Below are 22,474 nucleotides of genomic sequence, written 5' to 3'. Positions count from 1 at the left end.
TGTCATAACAAACTACCACATGCTATGATTTCAGAGTAATTTTAGGTTGAGGTAAGTTAGCCGTTAAAGAGCTGGTGCATCATCCAGAAAGCTGGACATTTAGGAGGGAGAACAAATCTTCGGTGCACCCTCGAGTATGGCACTTAACGTTAAAATAGTCTAAAGAGACGGTTAATGCACTTGACCTCATCGCTGTGGATAAAAGCCTTTCTAAATGACCCAGTTCTGTAGTTCAGCGTTGGCCTTTGTCAGATTTCCAAGAAAGAAATGAGCAATAAAAGACACAATGTTCTTGAAAAAAGCTTTTTTTTATTTGTATTCCAGTTCTTGAATTAATCTGATTCTGTTTACCAGGGATTAATCTAATATACAAATACCACACACATTTATAAAAATGACTTTTACTGAAATTGCCGCGGTACGGAGCCCCTAGAGAGACACGGTGGTGGGAAAACGCATAAGCATTGAAATATGTGTTTTCCTCACATTTCATTTTTTTTTTCCTTCACCATGTCCCTTTCAGTGCTCCTTATTACGGCCTTAAAGAGGAGTAAAGTGCATATCTCAGACATGTTCTGTGATATTTTTTTTGTATGCTTTTAAATCTTTAAGAAATAGCAATATATTGTAACCAATATCAAAACATCATCAAACAAATAGTGCAAGTAAGTTCCCACCAGTAGCCACAGAAGGGCTTCATATATATATACAAATCTTTAAGCACCTTCACTGTACATGGCCATTGAAACATCTTTGCATTTTGCACACCAAGATAAAAACATTTTAAATGCCTCGTCAAGTGCAGAGATAGCAAATTTTCATGTCAATTCTCATGTGGAGTACTTGTACGGTGGCTCTTGGGTTGTTAGACTGGTATTTTGTTTTGTGGGTGTTTTAGAAGAAAGTCTTGAAGGGGAAAATGTGTGCTTTTTTATCTGTTAAATGCTTTTTATTTCAGTATTGTTTTGAGGGTTTGATGTCAGATACGCATTGACACGCATTATCTCTTGGAAAAACACGCCCCCTCTCAGATAAACCAGATGTGTTAGTGTCTTATAAAACCTCTTAGTAAAATATAGCCAAGGCTTATTTAAATATGCATAAATAGCATGAAAATATTTTTTTGTTTCAGTTTAAACGATGCTGAATTTCTCTAGCCATTCTGATGTGAAAGTTGTGGACGTTTTTTTCCCCCGTTTTAGTTTCCTGTACACGTCAAGACACTTCATATGTGAAAAAAAGAGAGGTGAAAACAATGGATTTCAAGTTTGTTCTCTAACAACACATCTTTGGATGTTTTACAATGTTCAGTATAGAAATACTTGCGATAATGAACAATTGTACTGTAGAACCTGAAAGCCATCTATACAAATTATTATTTTAAAAGTTGCAGACAAGAGCGTTCGATTCAATCAAGGGTCAATCTGAGATGCACAATATAAATAATTTCAATCCTGAAAGTAATTGTGAGAAGTTACTGCAGATTGGTTTGACATCTTATTATGTGTAACATGATATTTTGGCTGTAAAAACATTTATTTTTTTTTGTGCGTGTTAAAAATTCTTTCCAATTCCTGAGACTTTTTTCTGATTAATTTGTCTTTGTGTTTTCTGTGGTAATTCTAAAAGCTTTTGTATTTTGCATAGTGGATGTACAATGTGTAGGTTTGTAATTTTGGGATGCACGATATATCGGCCACCATATCGGCATCGACCGATATGTTCATTTTTAATGTTATCATTATCGGCCCGATAAGAAAAAAAGACATATATATTAAAGCCAAAAAATAATGGATTATTCCGTTCAGATGAGACACTTCAGATGCGCACTATTGAATTGCTTGAAATATGATTGAAATCACTTCAAAAAGTCAAATAGAGTTAAGTTCAACATGTGCAGCACAAATCTGTCGTATAAACTACATAATATTAAAATGAGAACATCATAATTGTGTTTGGGACATGACTTTTAATGTGAAACTTTTGATTTTGTAATCAGGCTCTCAAAAATTATATATAAAAAAATTTGATTTAGATTTATCGGCCAATATATCGGTTATCGGCTTTCTAATATAAAGAATTATCGGTATCGGCCGAAATTTTCATATCGGTGCATCCCTAAATTTTTCCTGTGTTCAGGATTTAGCTTTACTGAAAACCATTATCAGACAATGCAATGCAAACATCAAAGCTTCTAGCTTATATCAGCAGGACGTATTTTTCTTTCTGCATACCTGATTGTCAAATTTTTTGCATTCGATTTTCACATACTCCATTGCACTGAACAGTCTATGAGCATATCAACATTGTTAGCAAACGCTGAAGCATCAAAAACAGCATTAACAAATGCACATCCAAATCTAGTCATTTAAAAAGTATTTAAAATCCCTGTCATCCCATTTGGAAGCTGACTTACGAAACGAACAAACAAACAAAAAAAAAAGTAATTCTTTTATTTTTAATATTACAGAGTCTGAGCCCGAGACTTCTCCTTGTGGTGTCCGAAGCGAGCAGCTCTTTCAAGGTGAGCCAATCAGAGCTCAGGAATTAACGGAAAAGTCACTTTGCGGCCTCCGGAATGGGCGGGGCTCGCTCCAGTCTCATGGCCCAGGGGTCAGAGGGCGCCGAATAAAAGGGCGGGTGGGGCAGAACGTCCTCCGTCGCCACGGCAAAAGCGAACACTCCCCGCTTCCTATTCACATCCTCTGAAATGAGCTTCCTGTCCATCTCCCGGCTGTCGTCCACGTCCTCTGTCGTTTTCCCTCCCGGTGGCTGCTGTTTCTCAGCCAGCTGAGCCAGTAAGGGGGCGCCGCTGCCGGTGGTGGGAATCCGCATGGTCCTGTCCGCTTGCATGGCGTTGGGATCCTGCGGGAAGAGGAAGTTGGTGGACCGCCAGGCGGAGGGCTTTCGGCCCCGTCGCGGGCGCGAGACGCGGCAGCTCTGCCGCTTGATGTGTCGGTGCAGGTGGTCGGAGCGCGTGAAGCTCTTGTAGCAGTGCTCACACTGGTATGGCCTCACGCCCGTGTGAATGCGCAGGTGGTTCTTCAGGTCGTAGTTGTGAACGAACTTGGAGTTGCAGTGCAGGCAGATGTAGGGCCTCTCGCCGGTGTGCTTGCGCATGTGAATCTTCAGTTTGTCTTGCCTGAAAAAGAGGAAGACGGTAATTGAGTTATTTTGCATACTTGAAAGAATCCTTGCAAGACACATGCAAAATGTAAAAAATTTAGGAGCACATTAGAAAAACTAGGGGTACAATGAAAATGTATCTAATAATGTGTTTTTCCTTAAAAAAGAGATACAATGACACATTTACAAACAAAATGATTTATTATATAATAGTAAGTTATTAGCATACAAAAAAATATAAATATTTGTTTCAAACTGTATTTATTTAATGTTAAATATTGTTTAGATAAAATCTATATATTGAATAATGTGTTAAATAATGTTCTCTTTCCCCATGTTTGATGGAATTTTCCACAAGACAACGCTTCCCAGTCATTGACGAAATTTTCCATCTTTTACGAGACAACGTTTCAGTCATTGTAGGAATTTTCCCTCATTTATAAGACAACGCTTCCCCACCATTGATGGAATTTTCCATCTTTTACGAGACGACGCTTCCCCCCCATTGATGGAATTTTCCATCTTTTATGAGACGACGCTTCCCCACCATTGATGGAATTTTCCATCTTTTACGAGACGACGCTTCCCCCCCATTGATGGAATTTTCCATCTTTTACGAGACGACGCTTCCCCGCCATTGATGGAATTTTCCATCTTTTATGAGACGACGCTTCCCCGCCATTGATGGAATTTTCCATCTTTTATGAGACGACGCTTCCCCGCCATTGACGGAATTTTCCATCTTTTACGAGACGACGCTTCCCAGCCATTGACGGAATTTTCCATCTTTTACGAGACGACGCTTCCCAGCCATTGACGAAATTTTCCATCTTTTACGAGACGACGCTTCCCAGCCATTGACGAAATTTTCCATCTTTTACGAGACGACGCTTCCCAGCCATTGACGAAATTTTCCATCTTTTACGAGACGACGCTTCCCCGCCATTGACGGAATTTTCCATCTTTTATGAGACATCGCTTCCCCGCCATTGACGGAATTTTCCATCTTTTACGAGACATCGCTTCCCCGCCATTGACGGAATTTTCCATCTTTTACGAGACGACGCTTCCCCGCCATTGACGGAATTTTCCATCTTTTACGAGACGACGCTTCCCCGCCATTGATGGAATTTTCCATCTTTTACGAGACGACGCTTCCCCGCCATTGACGGAATTTTCCATCTTTTATGAGACAACGCTTCCCCGCCATTGATGGAATTTTCCATCTTTTACGAGACGACGCTTCCCCGCCATTGACGGAATTTTCCATCTTTTATGAGACAACGCTTCCCCGCCATTGATGGAATTTTCCATCTTTTACGAGACATCGCTTCCCCGCCATTGACGGAATTTTCCATCTTTTACGAGACGACGCTTCCCCGCCATTGACGGAATTTTTCATCTTTTACGAGACGACGCTTCCCCACCATTGATGGAATTTTCCATCTTTTATGAGACGACGCTTCCCCGCCATTGATGGAATTTTCCATCTTTTATGAGACGACGCTTCCCCGCCATTGACGGAATTTTCCATCTTTTATGAGACGACGCTTCCCCACCATTGATGGAATTTTCCATCTTTTACGTGACGACGCTTCCCCGCCATTGATGGAATTTTCCATCTTTTACGAGACATCGCTTCCCCGCCATTGACGGAATTTTCCATCTTTTACGAGACGACGCTTCCCCGCCATTGACGGAATTTTCCATCTTTTATGAGACATCGCTTCCCCGCCATTGACGGAATTTTTCAATCTTTTACGAGACTACGTTTCAGTCATTGTAGGAATTTTCCCTCATTTATAAGACAACGCTTCCCCGCCATTGACGGAATTTTTCATCTTTTACGAGACATCGCTTCCCCGGCATTGACGGAATTTTCCATCTTTTACGAGACATCGCTTCCCAGCCATTGACGGAATTTTTCTTCTTTTATGAGACAACGCTTCCCCGCCATTGACGGAATTTTTCAATCTTTTACGAGACGACGATTCCCCGCCATTGATGGAATTTTCCATCTTTTACGAGACAACGCTTCCCCGCCATTGACGGAATTTTCCATCTTTTATGAGACATCGCTTCCCCGCCATTGACGGAATTTTTCTTCTTTTATGAGACAACGCTTCCCCGCCATTGACGGAATTTTTCTTCTTTTATGAGACGACGCTTCCCCGCCATTGACGGAATTTTTCAATCTTTTACGAGACTACGTTTCAGTCATTGTAGGAATTTTCCCTCATTTATAAGACAACGCTTCCCCGCCATTGACAGAATTTTTCATCTTTTACGAGACATCGCTTCCCCGCCATTGACGGAATTTTCCATCTTTTACGAGACATCGCTTCCCAGCCATTGACGGAATTTTTCTTCTTTTATGAGACTACGTTTCAGTCATTGTAGGAATTTTGCCTCATTTATAAGACAACGCTTCCCCGCCATTGACGGAATTTTTCAATCTTTTACGAGACTACGTTTCAGTCATTGTAGGAATTTTGCCTCATTTATAAGACAACGCTTCCCCGCCATTGACGGAATTTTTCATCTTTTACGAGACATTGCTTCCCAGCCATTGACGGAATTTTCCATCTTTTACGAGACATCGCTTCCCAGCCATTGATGGAATTTTTCATCTTTTACGAGACATCGCTTCCCAGCCATTGACGGAATTTTTCATCTTTTATGAGACAACGCTTCCCCGCCATTGACGGAATTTTTCATCTTTTACGAGACATCGCTTCTCCGCCATTGACGGAATTTTTCATCTTTTACGAGACATCGCTTCTCTGCCATTGACGGAATTTTTCATCTTTTACGAGACATCGCTTCTCCGCCATTGACGGAATTTTTCATCTTTTACGAGACATCGCTTCCCCGCCATTGACGGAATTTTTCATCTTTTACGAGACATCGCTTCCCCGCCATTGACGGAATTTTCCATCTTTTACGAGACATCGCTTCCCCGCCATTGACGGAATTTTTCATCTTTTACGAGACATCGCTTCCCCGCCATTGACGGAATTTTCCATCTTTTACGAGACATCGCTTCCCAGCCATTGACGGAATTTTCCATCTTTTACGAGACGACGCTTCCCCGCCATTGACGGAATTTTCCATCTTTTACGAGACAACGCTTCCCCGCCATTGACGGAATTTTCCATCTTTTACGAGACGACGCTTCCCCGCCATTGACGGAATTTTCCATCTTTTACGAGACGACGCTTCCCCGCCATTGACGTAATGTTCCATCTTTTACGAGACATCGCTTCCCCGCCATTGACGGAATTTTTCATCTTTTACGAGATGACGCTTCCCCGCCATTGACGGAATTTTCCATCTTTTACGAGACGACGCTTCCCAGCCATTGATGGAATTTTCCATCTTTTACGAGACGACGCTTCCCCGCCATTGACGGAATTTTCCATCTTTTACGAGACAACGCTTCCCCGCCATTGACGGAATTTTCCATCTTTTATGAGACGACGCTTCCCCGCCATTGACGGAATTTTCCATCTTTTACGAGACGACGCTTCCCCGCCATTGACGGAATTTTCCATCTTTTATGAGACAACGCTTCCCCGCCATTGATGGAATTTTTCCATCTTTTATGAGACATCGCTTCCCCGCCATTGACGGAATTTTCCATCTTTTACGAGACGACGCTTCCCCGCCATTGATGGAATTTTCCATCTTTTATGAGACGACGCTTCCCCGCCTTTGACGGAATTTTCCATCTTTTACGAGATGACGCTTCCCCGCCATTGACGGAATTTTCCATCTTTTACGAGACGACGCTTCCCCGCCATTGATGGAATTTTCCATCTTTTACGAGACTACGTTTCAGTCATTGTAGGAATTTTCCATCATTTATAAAACAACGCTTCCCCGCCATTGACGGAATTTTCCATCTTTTACGAGACATCGCTTCCCCGCCATTGACGGAATTTTCCATCTTTTACGAGACATCGCTTCCCCGCCATTGACGGAATTTTTCTTCTTTTATGAGACAACGCTTCCCCGCCATTGACGGAATTTTTCAATCTTTTACGAGACGACGCTTCCCCGCCATTGATGGAATTTTCCATCTTTTACGAGACGACGCTTCCACGACATTGACGGAATTTTCCATCTTTTATGAGACATCGCTTCCCCGCCATTGACAGAATTTTTCTTCTTTTATGAGACGACGCTGCCCCGCCATTGACGGAATTTTTCAATCTTTTACGAGACATCGCTTCCCCGCCATTGACGGAATTTTCCATCTTTTACGAGACATCGCTTCCCCGCCATTGACGGAATTTTCCATCTTTTACGAGACATCGCTTCCCAGCCATTGACGGAATTTTTCTTCTTTTATGAGACAACGCTTCCCCGCCATTGACGGAATTTTTCAATCTTTTACGAGACTACGTTTCAGTCATTGTAGGAATTTTCCCTCATTTATAAGACAACGCTTCCCCGCCATTGACGGAATTTTTCATCTTTTACGAGACATCGCTTCCCCGCCATTGACGGAATTTTCCATCTTTTACGAGACATCGCTTCCCAGCCATTGACGGAATTTTTCTTCTTTTATGAGACAACGCTTCCCCGCCATTGACGGAATTTTTCAATCTTTTACGAGACTACGTTTCAGTCATTGTAGGAATTTTGCCTCATTTATAAGACAACGCTTCCCCGCCATTGACGGAATTTTTCATCTTTTACGAGACATTGCTTCCCAGCCATTGACGGAATTTTCCATCTTTTACGAGACATCGCTTCCCAGCCATTGATGGAATTTTTCATCTTTTACGAGACATCGCTTCCCAGCCATTGACGGAATTTTTCATCTTTTATGAGACAACGCTTCCCCGCCATTGACGGAATTTTTCATCTTTTACGAGACATCGCTTCTCTGCCATTGACGGAATTTTTCATCTTTTACGAGACATCGCTTCTCCGCCATTGACGGAATTTTTCATCTTTTACGAGACAACGCTTCCCCGCCATTGACGGAATTTTTCATCTTTTACGAGACATCGCTTCCCCGCCATTGACGGAATTTTCCATCTTTTACGAGACATCGCTTCCCCGCCATTGACGGAATTTTTGATCTTTTACGAGACATCGCTTCTCCGCCATTGACGGAATTTTTCATCTTTTACGAGACATCGCTTCCCCGCCATTGACGGAATTTTCCATCTTTTACGAGACATCGCTTCCCAGCCATTGACGGAATTTTTCATCTTTTACGAGACGACGCTTCCCCGCCATTGACGGAATTTTCCATCTTTTACGAGACATCGCTTCCCCGCCATTGACGGAATTTTCCATCTTTTACGAGACGACGCTTCCCCGCCATTGACGGAATTTTCCATCTTTTACGAGACGACGCTTCCCCGCCATTGACGGAATTTTCCATCTTTTACGAGACATCGCTTCCCCGCCATTGACGGAATTTTTCATCTTTTACGAGATGACGCTTCCCCGCCATTGACGGAATTTTCCATCTTTTACGAGACGACGCTTCCCAGCCATTGATGGAATTTTCCATCTTTTACGAGATGACGCTTCCCCGCCATTGACGGAATTTTCCATCTTTTACGAGACGACGCTTCCCAGCCATTGATGGAATTTTCCATCTTTTACGAGACGACGCTTCCCCGCCATTGACGGAATTTTCCATCTTTTACGAGACAACGCTTCCCCGCCATTGACGGAATTTTCCATCTTTTATGAGACGACGCTTCCCCGCCATTGACGGAATTTTCCATCTTTTACGAGACGACACTTCCCCGCCATTGACGGAATTTTCCATCTTTTATGAGACAACGCTTCCCCGCCATTGATGGAATTTTCCATCTTTTATGAGACATCGCTTCCCCGCCATTGACGGAATTTTCCATCTTTTACGAGATGACGCTTCCCCGCCATTGATGGAATTTTCCATCTTTTATGAGACGACGCTTCCCCGCCTTTGACGGAATTTTCCATCTTTTACGAGATGACGCTTCCCCGCCATTGACGGAATTTTCCATCTTTTACGAGACGACGCTTCCCCGCCATTGATGGAATTTTCCATCTTTTACGAGACGACGCTTCCCCGCCATTGATGGAATTTTCCATCTTTTATGAGACAATGCTTCCCCGCCATTGATGGAATTTTCCATCTTTTATGAGAAATCGCTTCCCCGCCATTGACGGAATTTTCCATCTTTTACGAGACGACGCTTCCCCGCCATTGACGGAATTTTCCATCTTTTATGAGACAACGCTTCCCCGCCATTGATGGAATTTTCCATCTTTTACGAGACATCGCTTCCCCGCCATTGACGGAATTTTCCATCTTTTACGAGACGACGCTTCCCCGCCATTGACGGAATTTTCCATCTTTTATGAGACATCGCTTCCCCGCCATTGACGGAATTTTTCTTCTTTTATGAGACAACGCTTCCCCGCCATTGACGGAATTTTTCAATCTTTTACGAGACTACGTTTCAGTCATTGTAGGAATTTTCCCTCATTTATAAGACAACGCTTCCCCGCCATTGACGGAATTTTTCATCTTTTACGAGACATCGCTTCCCCGCCATTGACGGAATTTTCCATCTTTTACGAGACATCGCTTCCCAGCCATTGACGGAATTTTTCTTCTTTTATGAGACAACGCTTCCCCGCCATTGACGGAATTTTTCAATCTTTTACGAGACGACGCTTCCCCGCCATTGATGGAATTTTCCATCTTTTACGAGACGACGCTTCCCCGCCATTGACGGAATTTTCCATCTTTTATGAGACATCGCTTCCCCGCCATTGACGGAATTTTTCTTCTTTTATGAGACAACGCTTCCCCGCCATTGACGGAATTTTTCTTCTTTTATGAGACGACGCTTCCCCGCCATTGACGGAATTTTTCAATCTTTTACGAGACTACGTTTCAGTCATTGTAGGAATTTTCCCTCATTTATAAGACAACGCTTCCCCGCCATTGACGGAATTTTTCATCTTTTACGAGACATCGCTTCCCCGCCATTGACGGAATTTTCCATCTTTTACGAGACATCGCTTCCCAGCCATTGACGGAATTTTTCTTCTTTTATGAGACAACGCTTCCCCGCCATTGACAGAATTTTTCAATCTTTTACGAGACTACGTTTCAGTCATTGTAGGAATTTTGCCTCATTTATAAGACAACGCTTCCCCGCCATTGACGGAATTTTTCATCTTTTACGAGACATTGCTTCCCAGCCATTGACGGAATTTTCCATCTTTTACGAGACGACGCTTCCCCGCCATTGATGGAATTTTCCATCTTTTATGAGACATCGCTTCCCCGCCATTGACGGAATTTTCCATCTTTTATGAGACGACGCTTCCCCGCCATTGACGGAATTTTCCATCTTTTATGAGACGACGCTTCCCCGCCATTGACGGAATTTTCCATCTTTTATGAGACGACGCTTCCCAGCCATTGACGGAATTTTTCATCTTTTACGAGATGACGCTTCCCCGCCATTGACGGAATTTTCCATCTTTTATGAGACGACGCTTCCCAGCCATTGACGGAATTTTCCATCTTTTATGAGACGACGCTTCCCCGCCATTGACGGAATTTTCCATCTTTTATGAGACGACGCTTCCCAGCCATTGATGGAATTTTCCATCTTTTACGAGACGACGCTTCCCCGCCATTGACGGAATTTTCCATCTTTTACGAGACAACGCTTCCCCGCCATTGACGGAATTTTCCATCTTTTATGAGACGACGCTTCCCCGCCATTGATGGAATTTTCCATCTTTTATGAGACATCGCTTCCCCGCCATTGACGGAATTTTCCATCTTTTATGAGACGACGCTTCCCCGCCATTGACGGAATTTTCCATCTTTTATGAGACGACGCTTCCCCGCCATTGACGGAATTTTCCATCTTTTATGAGACGACGCTTCCCCGCCATTGACGGAATTTTCCATCTTTTATGAGACAACGCTTCCCCGCCATTGATGGAATTTTCCATCTTTTATGAGACAACGCTTCCCCGCCATTGACGGAATTTTCCATCTTTTACGAGACGACGCTTCCCCGCCATTGACGGAATTTTCCATCTTTTATGAGACGACGCTTCCCCGCCATTGACGGAATTTTCCATCTTTTACGAGACAACGCTTCCCCGCCATTGACGGAATTTTCCATCTTTTACGAGACGACGCTTCCCCGCCATTGATGGAATTTTCCATCTTTTATGAGACGACGCTTCCCCGCCTTTGACGGAATTTTCCATCTTTTACGAGATGACGCTTCCCCGCCATTGACGGAATTTTCCATCTTTTACGAGACGACGCTTCCCCGCCATTGATGGAATTTTCCATCTTTTACGAGACGACGCTTCCCCGCCATTGACGGAATTTTCCATCTTTTATGAGACAATGCTTCCCCGCCATTGATGGAATTTTCCATCTTTTATGAGAAATCGCTTCCCCGCCATTGACGGAATTTTCCATCTTTTACGAGACAACGCTTCCCCGCCATTGATGGAATTTTCCATCTTTTATGAGACAACGCTTCCCCGCCATTGACGGAATTTTCCATCTTTTATGAGACGACGCTTCCCCGCCATTGACGGAATTTTTCATCTTTTATGAGACGACGCTTCCCTTCCATCTTTTATGAGACGACGCTTCCCCACCATTGATGGAATTTTCCATCTTTTATGAGACGACGCTTCCCCGCCATTGACGGAATTTTCCATCTTTTATGAGACGACGCTTCCCCGCCATTGACGGAATTTTCCATCTTTTATGAGACGACGCTTCCCTGCCATTGACGGAATTTTCCATCTTTTATGAGACAACGCTTCCCCGCCATTGATGGGATTTTCCATGTTTTATGAGACAACGCTTCCCCGCCATTGACGGAATTTTCCATCTTTTATGAGACAACGCTTCCCCGCCAAAATGTTGCTTTTTTTTGTGAAATTTACCCAAATTTAAGTCTGGATGAAAAAGAATGCATGAAAGGATTAGTTCACTTCTGAATGAAAATTTCCTGATAATTTACTCACCCCCAAGTCATCCAAGATGTTCATGTCTTTCTTTCTTCAGAAATTATGGTTCTTGATGAAAACTTTTCAGGATTTTTCTCCATATAGTGGAGTTCAGCAGTTACCAATGTGTCCAAATTGCAGTTTCGTGTAGACAAAGACGATCATTTGTGGTTAAAAGTATATAAATGTTTATTTTTTCAGAAATTGGCCGATGGTTTCTCTAGATCAGACTCTTATTCCTCGTCTGGGATCATGTAGAGCTCTTTGAAGCTGCACTGAAACTGACATTTGGACCTTCAACCCGTTGAACCCCAGTGAAGTCCACTATATGGAGAAAAATCCTGGAATGTTTTCCTCAAAAACCTTCATTTCTTTTCGACTGACTGAAAGAAAGACGTAAACATCTTGGATGACATTTTTAATATGTGTTAACTTATAACCTTAAATTTCATAGATCTGAAATTTTTAAGGGCCCGTGGGGACTTTTTTTTTGCGACTTTTTTTTTTAGTCGCAAATGTGAGCGAAGCGGTTACACTGTCTTACACTGCAAACACGCTTACTCATGCGTCTTCGACTGTATATGCATGCAGAAAAACACACAAACAGGTGTACGCCTTCATACTTGAAAAGCATACAGCTGCAAGTTGCTCAACAGTAGCAGCAGCAGAAGAACCTTAAAAAACACGAAAACCGAAACACTCAGGATTTAGTGTTCCTGTTATGTGGTATCCAGATGAGTTATCCAGAAGCTAAAAAGCCTTCGTTTGATCTATTTCTCACTCTAGATCTCACTCAGAGAAATTTCATTCCTCTATAGAGCGATTGAGCCCAAAAGTGAAATGTAGGTCTTATATTAACAACACCACGCTTTGGCTTTTATTACAGTGTGGAAACCTCGTGCGGGCTTCGACCACAGTGATGCATAAAGTGTTTCACAGCAGGTTTGTCCTTGTGATGCTGCTCTAGTTTTCATGTGCCGTTTCATTGTTGTAATACTGAAGTTTAGCTTTTCAGCTTCAAAGAGGCTATATATTCTTTAGACAGTCAATGTAATTTGTTTGAGGGGAAAAGTTACATGTCAAGAAGTCAGAATTATTTCTCGTAAATCTGTCATTGTAAAACATTCTTTGCTGCCTTCAATGTATTTTTAGTGAATGTTCACTTTAAAAGTGTTATTCTTGCACTATATCTGACTAAATGATGTTAAAAACAGTCCTGAAATGTTAAAGGTATAGTTCACCCAACTTTTTTTCACGCTGATGTGGTTTTGAAATTTCATCGCATGGAGCGGTTTAGAACGACTTGACGGAGACTAAATGGCAAGTTTTTAGTTAAATTTGTGGATGAACCTTCACTTTAATGGTGGTGTTGTGCATTCATATCTGGATTGAGGTGCTTTGTTATTCCATTGTCTCCATTTCTTCCTATCATTCCTATCAACTATCACTATAAATAAATGTGGCAACAAAAAGTATTTTAATAATAATTTTAATTAAAAAAAATACAAATAAAAAAAATAAATTATTTAAATTATAATTTAAATAAAATAAAATGATAAATTATAAAAAAATAAATAAAATAAAATGATAAAAAACAAATGCCACCATCTTTCTCAACTATCACTATTAATAAGTATCAAAAGTATTTTTAAAATAGTAATTTAATAATAAATAAAAAAAATTATAATTTAAATAAAATGAAATTATAAAAGGAAATTAAATAAAAATGGTAAAAAAAACAGTTGCCACCATCATTCCCATCAAAAGTATTTTTAAAATAGTAATTTAATAATAAATTAAATAAAATGTAATTAAATACTAAATTATAAAAAAATATATAAATAATAAAAATAATTAAATTACTAGTCAAGAAATAATTGTAATGATTAGAAGTATACTATAATATACCCACCATAATCCCCATCAATTACCATTATAAATAAAACTGGCAAGTTTTTGTTTTAATTCTAATTGAATAATAATTTAAATACAATAAATTTGAAAAAATAATAAAATAAAAATGGTAAATAAATGGCGACCATTATTCCCATCAATTATCACTATTAATAAGTGTCAAAAGTATTTTTTTTAAATAGTAATTTAATAATAAATTAAATAAAATAAAATTATAAACAATAAAATAAAAAATAAAATTATCAATAAAATAAATAAGCAAATTACATGTTAAGTAATCATTTCAATAATTAGAAGTGTATAGAAAAATGCAAAATTTACCCACCATAATTTTCATCAATTACCATTATAAATAAAACTTTCAAGTTTTTTTTTTAATTGTAATTGAATAATAAATTATAAAAAATAATAAAATAAAAATGGAAAACAAAGGCTACCATTATTCCCATCAACTATCACTATAACTATTTTTAAAATAGTAATTTAATAAAAAAAAAATACAATTATAAATAATGCAATAAAAAATTATAAGTAATAAAAATAATCATATTACATCAGTAATTATGGCAATAATTAGAAGTGTATAGAAAAATACAAAATTCAACCACCATAACCCACCCATAAAATTTCACTATAAATAAGTGGCAAAAGTTTGAAAGTGACAAAAAAGTGTGTCTATACTTCTACCGGAAAGTATACTTGAATAGCATCACTTCCTTTATCTTCTTTCATTTACTGTTTTTACCTGGATTTGAAGGCTCAAGTTTGCAGTGTCACCTTAACCCGACTCACCTGGTGAAGCGGACCTCGCAGATGGTGCACATGTAGGGCTTCTCTCCTGTGTGTGTCCGCATGTGCCGGGGCAGCTTTCCCGCTCCTTGAATCACCTTGTTGCAGATCGGGCACTGCTGTGACGCTTTGGGCTTCATCTTCCTCTCCTCCTCCAGCTGCCACGGAGGAAACAGTGTCCCGAGATGGGAGGCGGAAAGAAAGCTCAGGTACGACCGCAAGTCGGCTCCCTCTTTGATCGGGCCGAGAGCGGGGTCAGAGGTCATACCCAAACCCGGACTCATGAAGTCTTTGAGGAAATCTCTGTGAAGGACAGGGTTCGTGGGTTCATCCTTTAACTCTTCTTTGATGACTTCTTTCTTGACCGCAAGGTCCAGAGGGCTGTTTTCCAGCGACGCAGCGGGGAAAGGGTGTCGGGGCTCCAGAATCTGAGGGTAGCCTGGGAATTCTGCAGCCCACATTGGAGGATAGAAGCCTGGGAGAAGGGGCGAGAATCCGGCTCCTCTTTCCAGGCCTGGCACTTTCGGATACAATCCCTCTTGAAGTAAGGACTCTATGGAGAAGTCCTTCAGTGCCCGGCCCTCCAATCCCTCCGGCCCTCTGGGTTTCTCAGCATGAGAGGCTTCCGGAGTGTCCAATGAGCGTCTTTGGGATTCTTGGCCATCCCTGTCCGGGTTCGGCGCCTCTTGTTGCGAGCTGCAGGGTGGACTCTCCGCTCGCCTGTCTTCCCAAACTTTTTGTCGCTCTTGGTTTTCAGCCCCATCGCCTTGCGCGGACTTCTCACTGTTGTTGTCCTCAAATTCTCCATCTTTGGAGTCGACCTCCTCCTCCATTTCCTCCTCTTCCTCTTCGTCCTCGTCTTCCTCGTCATCCCCCTCAAACTCGTCTCCTTCTGCAGGTCCTCCTCCTTCTCCCCCTCCTCCCGTGTCCATGATTTCCAGGCACACGTTTATGATGCAGGGAATTTCCAGGAGCCTCGCGGCACTCAGGATCTCCTTGACGTTGGATGCGGTCACCGTCAGCGTCGACGTGTACGCAAACTCCAGAATGGCCGTCAGCGATTCCGGCGCCACAAAGTCCAGCTCGTAGATGGCGTGCGTGTTGGAGTCCCGACTGGAGCCGGTGGCCACCGTGAAGAGTTTTTTGAAGTACTGGCTGCAGGCGGCCAGGACGGAGCGATGGGTGCGGTACTCCTGGTCCCTGACGACTAGGATGACGTCGCAAAGCAGCCCGTCCCGCCGCTGCTCGTTAAGACTGCACAGGACGTCGTTGCTGTGGTTCGGGAAGGGGATTCCGATCAGGTCCTCGTCTGTGCGCGCCATCTTCTCCGGGGAATCTGTGTAGAGGTAGAAAGTGAAACTGGTCAGAAACTGCAGCATGGTAAAAATTACTTTCATGATTTTTTAGCTTTTGTCAAATCAATTTAAAGGGATAGTTCACCCAAAAATGAAAATGTGATGTTTATCTGCTTACCCCCAGTGCATCCAAGATGTAGATGACTTTTTTTCTTCAGTCGAACGCAAATTATGATTTTTAACTGCAACCGCTGCCGTCTGTCAGTCAAATAATAGCAGTGATTGGGAACTTGAACAATAAGAGTCGAAAAAACTTTCATAGACAAATCCAAATTAAACCCTGCGGCTCGTGACGACACATTGATGTCCTAAGACACGAAACGATCGGTTTGTGCGAGAAACCAAACATTATTTATATATTTTTTACCTCTAATACACCACTATGTCCAACTTCGTTCAATTTCCGGCTAGTGAGGTCGGATCGCGCTCTGACAACGGAAGTGATGTCTGGCGCTCATTGAAGTATATGGTCGAGACATCACTTCCGTCAACAGAACGCGTTTTTTGACCTCACTAACAGGAAGCTGAATGAAGTTGGACATAGTGGTGTATTAGAGGTAAAAATTATATAAATAATGTTCGGTTTCTCGCACAAACCGATCGTTTCGTGTCTTAGGACATCAATGTGTCGTCACGAACCGCAGGGTTTAATTTTGATTTGTCTAAGCAAGTTTTATTTACTGTTATAGTTGAAGTTCCCATCTACTGCTATTATTTGACTGACAGACGGCAGCGGTTGCAGTTAAAAATCATAATTTGCGTTCGACTGAAGAAACAAAGTCACCTACATCTTGGATGCACTGGGGGTAAGCAGATAAACATCAAATTTTCATTTTTGGGTGAACTATCCCTTTAATGTGGTTCAGATAACATAATATTTATGTTTCTGTTCACCCTTCATTGTATTAAACAATTAGTTCACTTTCAAATGAAAATTAGCCCAAGCTTTACTCACCCTCAAGCCATCCTAAGTGTATATGACTTTATTCTTTCTGATGAACACACCTGGAGATATACTAATAAATATCCTGACGCATCCGAGCTTTATAATAGCAGTGAAGCGGGATCAATTAGTATGAGCTGGAGAAAGTGTCTCCATCCACATCTGCAAGAGTTTTATACTTTTTTTGTACATTAAATACGAAAGGCGTTGTGGTGGAAGCTAGATATTTTACTTCATAACTTGTTAAATATGGATATTTTTTTACACAAATGCATCCCTTCGCTTCAGAAGGCCTTTATTATCCCTCCAGAGCCGTGTAGAGTATGTTTATGATGGATGGATGTGGATGGAGACACTTTCTTCAGCTCATACTTGTTGATCCCTCTTCACTGCTATTATAAAGCTCGGATGTGTCAGGATATTTATTAAAATATCTCAGATTGTGTTCATCAGAAAGAAGAAAGTCATATACACTTAGGATGGCTTGAGGGCGAGTAAAGCTTGGGCTAATTTTCATTTGAAAGTGAACTAATCATTTAATTTCAATGAACTCAATTTTAAGGCAACCAGGTACTTTCTTTTTTACAGTGAGCTTGTTATCCTGTCATGCATTAAAACAAGGTGCTAAATCAATATTGATATTTATCAGAAAAAAATAAATCAATAATGTCAATAATGAACGTTTGAGTAAATCTCGATATTTAGCCTACTAAAATAACTGCATGTAGCTCTTCAATACAAACCAACCAAAATAACAGTTCTGTTTAGCTTAAAGAAATTGACAAATATATTACACTGAATGTATACTAAGAAAATAGTGTAGGATTTACTTAGTTTGAAATCATTTTCACTGAAATTGCTTGTAAATTTCACAAGTAATTACAAAGAAATTTTGAAGTAGAAAGAAAGAAGTAGCATTTTCTTGCAAAACGTACTCCAATAATCAATGTTTTGTTGTAAATTAATTATATTTTTATTTGATTACATTTTAAAAGATTGATTAATTCCTTTGATTAGACACCATTTTTGATGATAGATTTGTGTTAAATCATAAAACTCACAGAATCCAGAAAAAGTTAAATGGAAAACACCGAATTTGGGAAAAATTAAAAGGTACTTAACTTAAAACAAACATTAATTTTCACATATGTGGAATGCATTTCCTTCCATGTTAATGGTATAAAATGAATATACCCATGAATATTGAATATGGGAAAAGTATATTTGACCAATATTATTGATATAAAATGAGCTAAAAGTGCTTGTTTTGTGCACGAGTGTGTAACTTGTGTGTGCTTGCACTTTGTGGTTAAAGAGTATGCATCACATAATCAGATAATTAATTAGCTCCCGTAGAGCGTGCAAGGAGCAAATCTCTGTTTCTGGTTCTCTCTGATTGCGATCAAACAGCAACTCCACTGGCTTCTGCTTTTCACAACATATATCGATAGCAGTGGCCATTTTGCTTGTAGGCCTTGAAAGATAGCAAATTAAATCAGATCTTTTGCATTGTGAGAAAAGCTGACACTTATCTTCATCAAGTTCGGAAAGAAAAGAACACAACACAACACAGGAAGGCAAAAGGGGTCAGGCTCTAGTTTCTGCTTTCCACGGGAAAAAAAGTGTCAGGGCATGAGTAAACGTAACCCACCGCCTCCGGTTTTTCTTGCGTTGCATGAGAGGAGAGATAATGGCATTGTTGTTTAATTGCAATTTCTTTTAATTAATTAACAGGCATGCAACGTAAAGTCGTTTTTTCTTTTTCTTCTACATATACTTTAGTCAAGTCTAGAAGTGCACTTTCACTCTACAGTGTCCAACAATAATAAAGTATTTGCAAAGCTGTATTTTTCGGACGGCGGATCATGAATGGATCCCGAATTGTACCTGCGGATTCCCTGAAATGTTTAAAGTGACTTTTTAAGAGGCAATTTGGCAGCATTGTCCTTCATTCATGGCTATGAATAGAGTTTAATCTCAGTGTGTCTCGTCCCCGCGGTCACTGCAGGCATGTGGACGGATGCTTTCATACGTCCCGCCACCACCGAAAGCTGTCGACTGGCGTTCAATGGTCCAAAAACGGCCTCTGAGCCAAATAAAATGGGCTACTGGTGTTTTCGGGACTTTTTTTCTCCCTTGTACATTATCTGTCTTTATTCTCTGTAATATTGAGCTCAGCACTTACCAATCAGGATTTTAATGTCCCTTCTGCTGTTGCTAGGAGACAGATGCTATAATTACCGTTTGATCATATAGTCAAGTAACACGGAATGTATCTTTTAAATTAAGAGCCTCGAGTTCTAAACAATATGACCTTTCAGGTAAATAAACATGCATATAGATGCAACTCTGGCCTGTATGAACCAGCATGAAATTGGAAATACTAACATGAATAATTTGTGTTGACATCTGTTGTTATAGATCTTAAAGAATGTCATATAAGTAATATTCCTTGAATAATTCATAATTGATTTGCATGTTCTTTGCTAATTGTGTAAAAATAACATTTTAAGCACTTGTGTATAAATAACACAAACACTTTTTATTTGTAGAAAGAAAAAAGGAAGCGGGAAGGATGAGATGTCGTGTCCCCAGAAGTTCCCTTACAGGTTGGGCAAAACTTAAAAAAAAAAAAAAAGTGCCCCACCCTGGAAAATCCAGCCAAGTTAAATAGGCGTTCAGAGCTAAAAACAACAGTAGGGAGGGAGTGAAAAAAGAAGGAAGAGAGACACAGCGAGGTCTCCCACCCACCCTGGAGCATATGCGTTTCTATTCTCCTCTTTCCTCAGTCCGGCCCTCCACACCTCCTCACTCACTCCCATAATTATAGTGTGTGTGTTTGAGGGCTGACTGGCCCCTCCGCACATGCCTAACACTGTCGACACACACTCCTTCGTGTGTGTCAGCAGTGAACATGTATGACTACCTACGCGCAGACATACCACAGACTTCTGCTAGTTGCGTAAAAAGCTAATTACTAATAATAGTCTCTAAAAATGGTGGGTTAAAAACAACCAAAGTTGGGTTAAAAATGGATAAACCCAGCAGTTGGGTTAAATGTTTGCCCAACATGCTGAGCAATTTTATTTAACCCAACTATTGTTTAAAAATTGGTACACTGGGTTAAAATGCTGGGTTAAAACAACCAAAGTTGGGTTAAAAATGGGCAAACCCAACGGTTGGGTTAAATGTTTGCCCAACATGCTAAGCAATTTTATTTAACCCAACTATTGTTTAAAAATTGGTACACTGGGTTAAAATAAGCAAATTGGGTTGAAAAATGACAAACCCAGTGATTGGGTTGTTTTAACCCAGCGGTTGGGTTAAGTGTTTGCCCAACATGCTGAGCAATTTTATTTGACCCAACTATTGTTTAAAAATTGGTACACTGGGTTAAAATGCTGGGTTAAAACAACAAAATTGGGTTGAAAAATGACAAACCCAGTGACTGGGTTGTTTTAACCCAGCGGTTGGGTTAAATGTTTGACCAACCTGCTGGGCAGTTTAATTTAACTCAGCTATTGTTTAACAATTACTATTTTGCTTGTAAAATACCCAAAGTATTAGAAATTAACATTTATTAATACGTTAAGTTGCTTACACTAAAAAATGCTGGGTTAAAAACAACCCAAGTTGGGTAAAATATGGACAAATCCAGCGATTGGGTTGTTTTAACCCAGCGGTTGGGTTAAATGTTTACCTAACGTGCTGGGTAGTTTTATTTAACGCAACTATTGTTTAAAAATTGGTACACTGGGTTAAAACAACCCAAATTGGGTTGAAAATGGACAAACCCAGTGATTGGGTTGTTTTAATCCTGCTGGGCAGTTTTATTTAACCCAACTATTGATTAAAAATTACTGTATGGCTGGATTAAAATTAACCCCAAATAGGTTGGAAATTAAAAATCAGACACATAATTACTAGAGGCAATAATAATAATTAAAAGGTGAACATTTATTAATAAGCAATTGAAATAAATGTTTATTGTTTAATTATTAGTCATTAAACTTATTAATAAATGTTAATTTCCAACATATTTTAGGTACATTTTAAGCAAGCAATACAATTTTTAAACAATAGTTGAGTTAAATAAAACTACCAAGCAGGGTTAAAACAACCCAATCGCTAGTTTTGTCCATTTTCAACCCAGCTTGGGGCGTTTTTATAGTGTAATAAATGTTCACCTTTTGATTATTATTATTGCCTCTATTAATTATGTGTCTGATTTTTAATTTCCAACATATTTTAGGTTAATTTTAAGCAAGCAATACAGTAATTTTTAATTAATAGTTGGGTTAAATAAAACTACCCAGCAGGTTGGGCAAACATTTAACAACCCAGTCGCTGGGTTTGTCCATATTTAACCCAACTTGGGTTGTTTTTAACCCAGCATTTATTTATTTTTTTAGAGTGTACAGATGTAGTTTTATTAGAAAACGTCTCAGGAAAGTTTATCTGCAACTTTTTATGTTTTATGTTTTCCGTTCCCTTAAACCTAACTCTCATGCAACCTTTTGCATTTTTACCTTTGTATGTTTATTAAGCCGTTGTCCTTGTTGGTTCCCACAGTGTTGGCAAAAACTGACCCCCACACACACCTCAGCGATAGATGCTATCTGAAATCCTGTCTAAACTGTTGATGTGGCGCTGCTAGTAAAGAGCATGCTTTAGATTGATATCTGCGACTGGACCGCAGCTCAGTTCGTCCAACATCTGCATTTGCACTTTTTATTGTGAAATGATGTGATAACTTGTACTCCGTTGGAGTGTAGTCGAATTATTCTGTAGACGTTGCCTTTGTGGTTTGCTTGTGATGTTATGATAATGTAATGCTGTAATGATAAGGAAAGATGACGTCATTTTCCACAGAGACGGACTAATGTTTTATTGTAATGGTCACATGCTGCTGACAACAAATTTCGTCTCATTATCGTTTCAGTAAATTTAGTTTGTTTGACTGTTAATATTAGGAGTGCAGAATAGTGTAACCTAAGAAAACATATTTAATTGTTTTAAAGTTTGAGAGCTAATTTAGTCATTCGGTTATTCAGATGTATTTGTGAAAATTTACTGAACAAAACAAATGTTTGAAATACTTTAAAAAATATATAACCAAATAATATAACCATAGAACACAGCAACACTTATAAGTTGAACATGTTTTTTAAATATTTTTTTTTAAATATTTCAAACATTTGTTTTATTCTATAAATTTTCTGGGGATTTTAAACTCTTTCTTTGAAGCATCTCTCTTGAAGCCTCTGCACAATTTAAAATAATATAATTACTCTAAATAAAATCATGCTCATCAGCTGCATTTCGT

General features: G+C 40.0%; 1 protein-coding gene across 1 annotated transcript in view; it reads right to left on the bottom strand.

The window, feature by feature from the left end:
* Nucleotides 1-2,379: 2,379 nt before the first annotated feature.
* The window catches only part of LOC137013216 (zinc finger and BTB domain-containing protein 7C), a 45,274-nt gene continuing 25,179 nt past the window's right edge, over nucleotides 2,380-22,474 (bottom strand). The window contains exons 2-3 of the mRNA XM_067376869.1: nucleotides 14,854-16,186; nucleotides 2,380-3,142 (exon numbers count right to left, since the gene is read on the bottom strand). Coding sequence (XP_067232970.1) covers nucleotides 2,560-3,142; nucleotides 14,854-16,172 — 1,902 coding nt within the window. The 5' untranslated portion in view covers nucleotides 16,173-16,186 and the 3' untranslated portion in view covers nucleotides 2,380-2,559. The remainder of the gene's footprint in view (nucleotides 3,143-14,853; nucleotides 16,187-22,474) is intronic.

This window comes from Chanodichthys erythropterus, chromosome 22 (assembly GCF_024489055.1).
Source record: "Chanodichthys erythropterus isolate Z2021 chromosome 22, ASM2448905v1, whole genome shotgun sequence".
Lineage (NCBI taxonomy): Eukaryota > Metazoa > Chordata > Actinopteri > Cypriniformes > Xenocyprididae > Chanodichthys > Chanodichthys erythropterus.
This window is presented reverse-complemented; position numbering and strand designations above follow the sequence as displayed.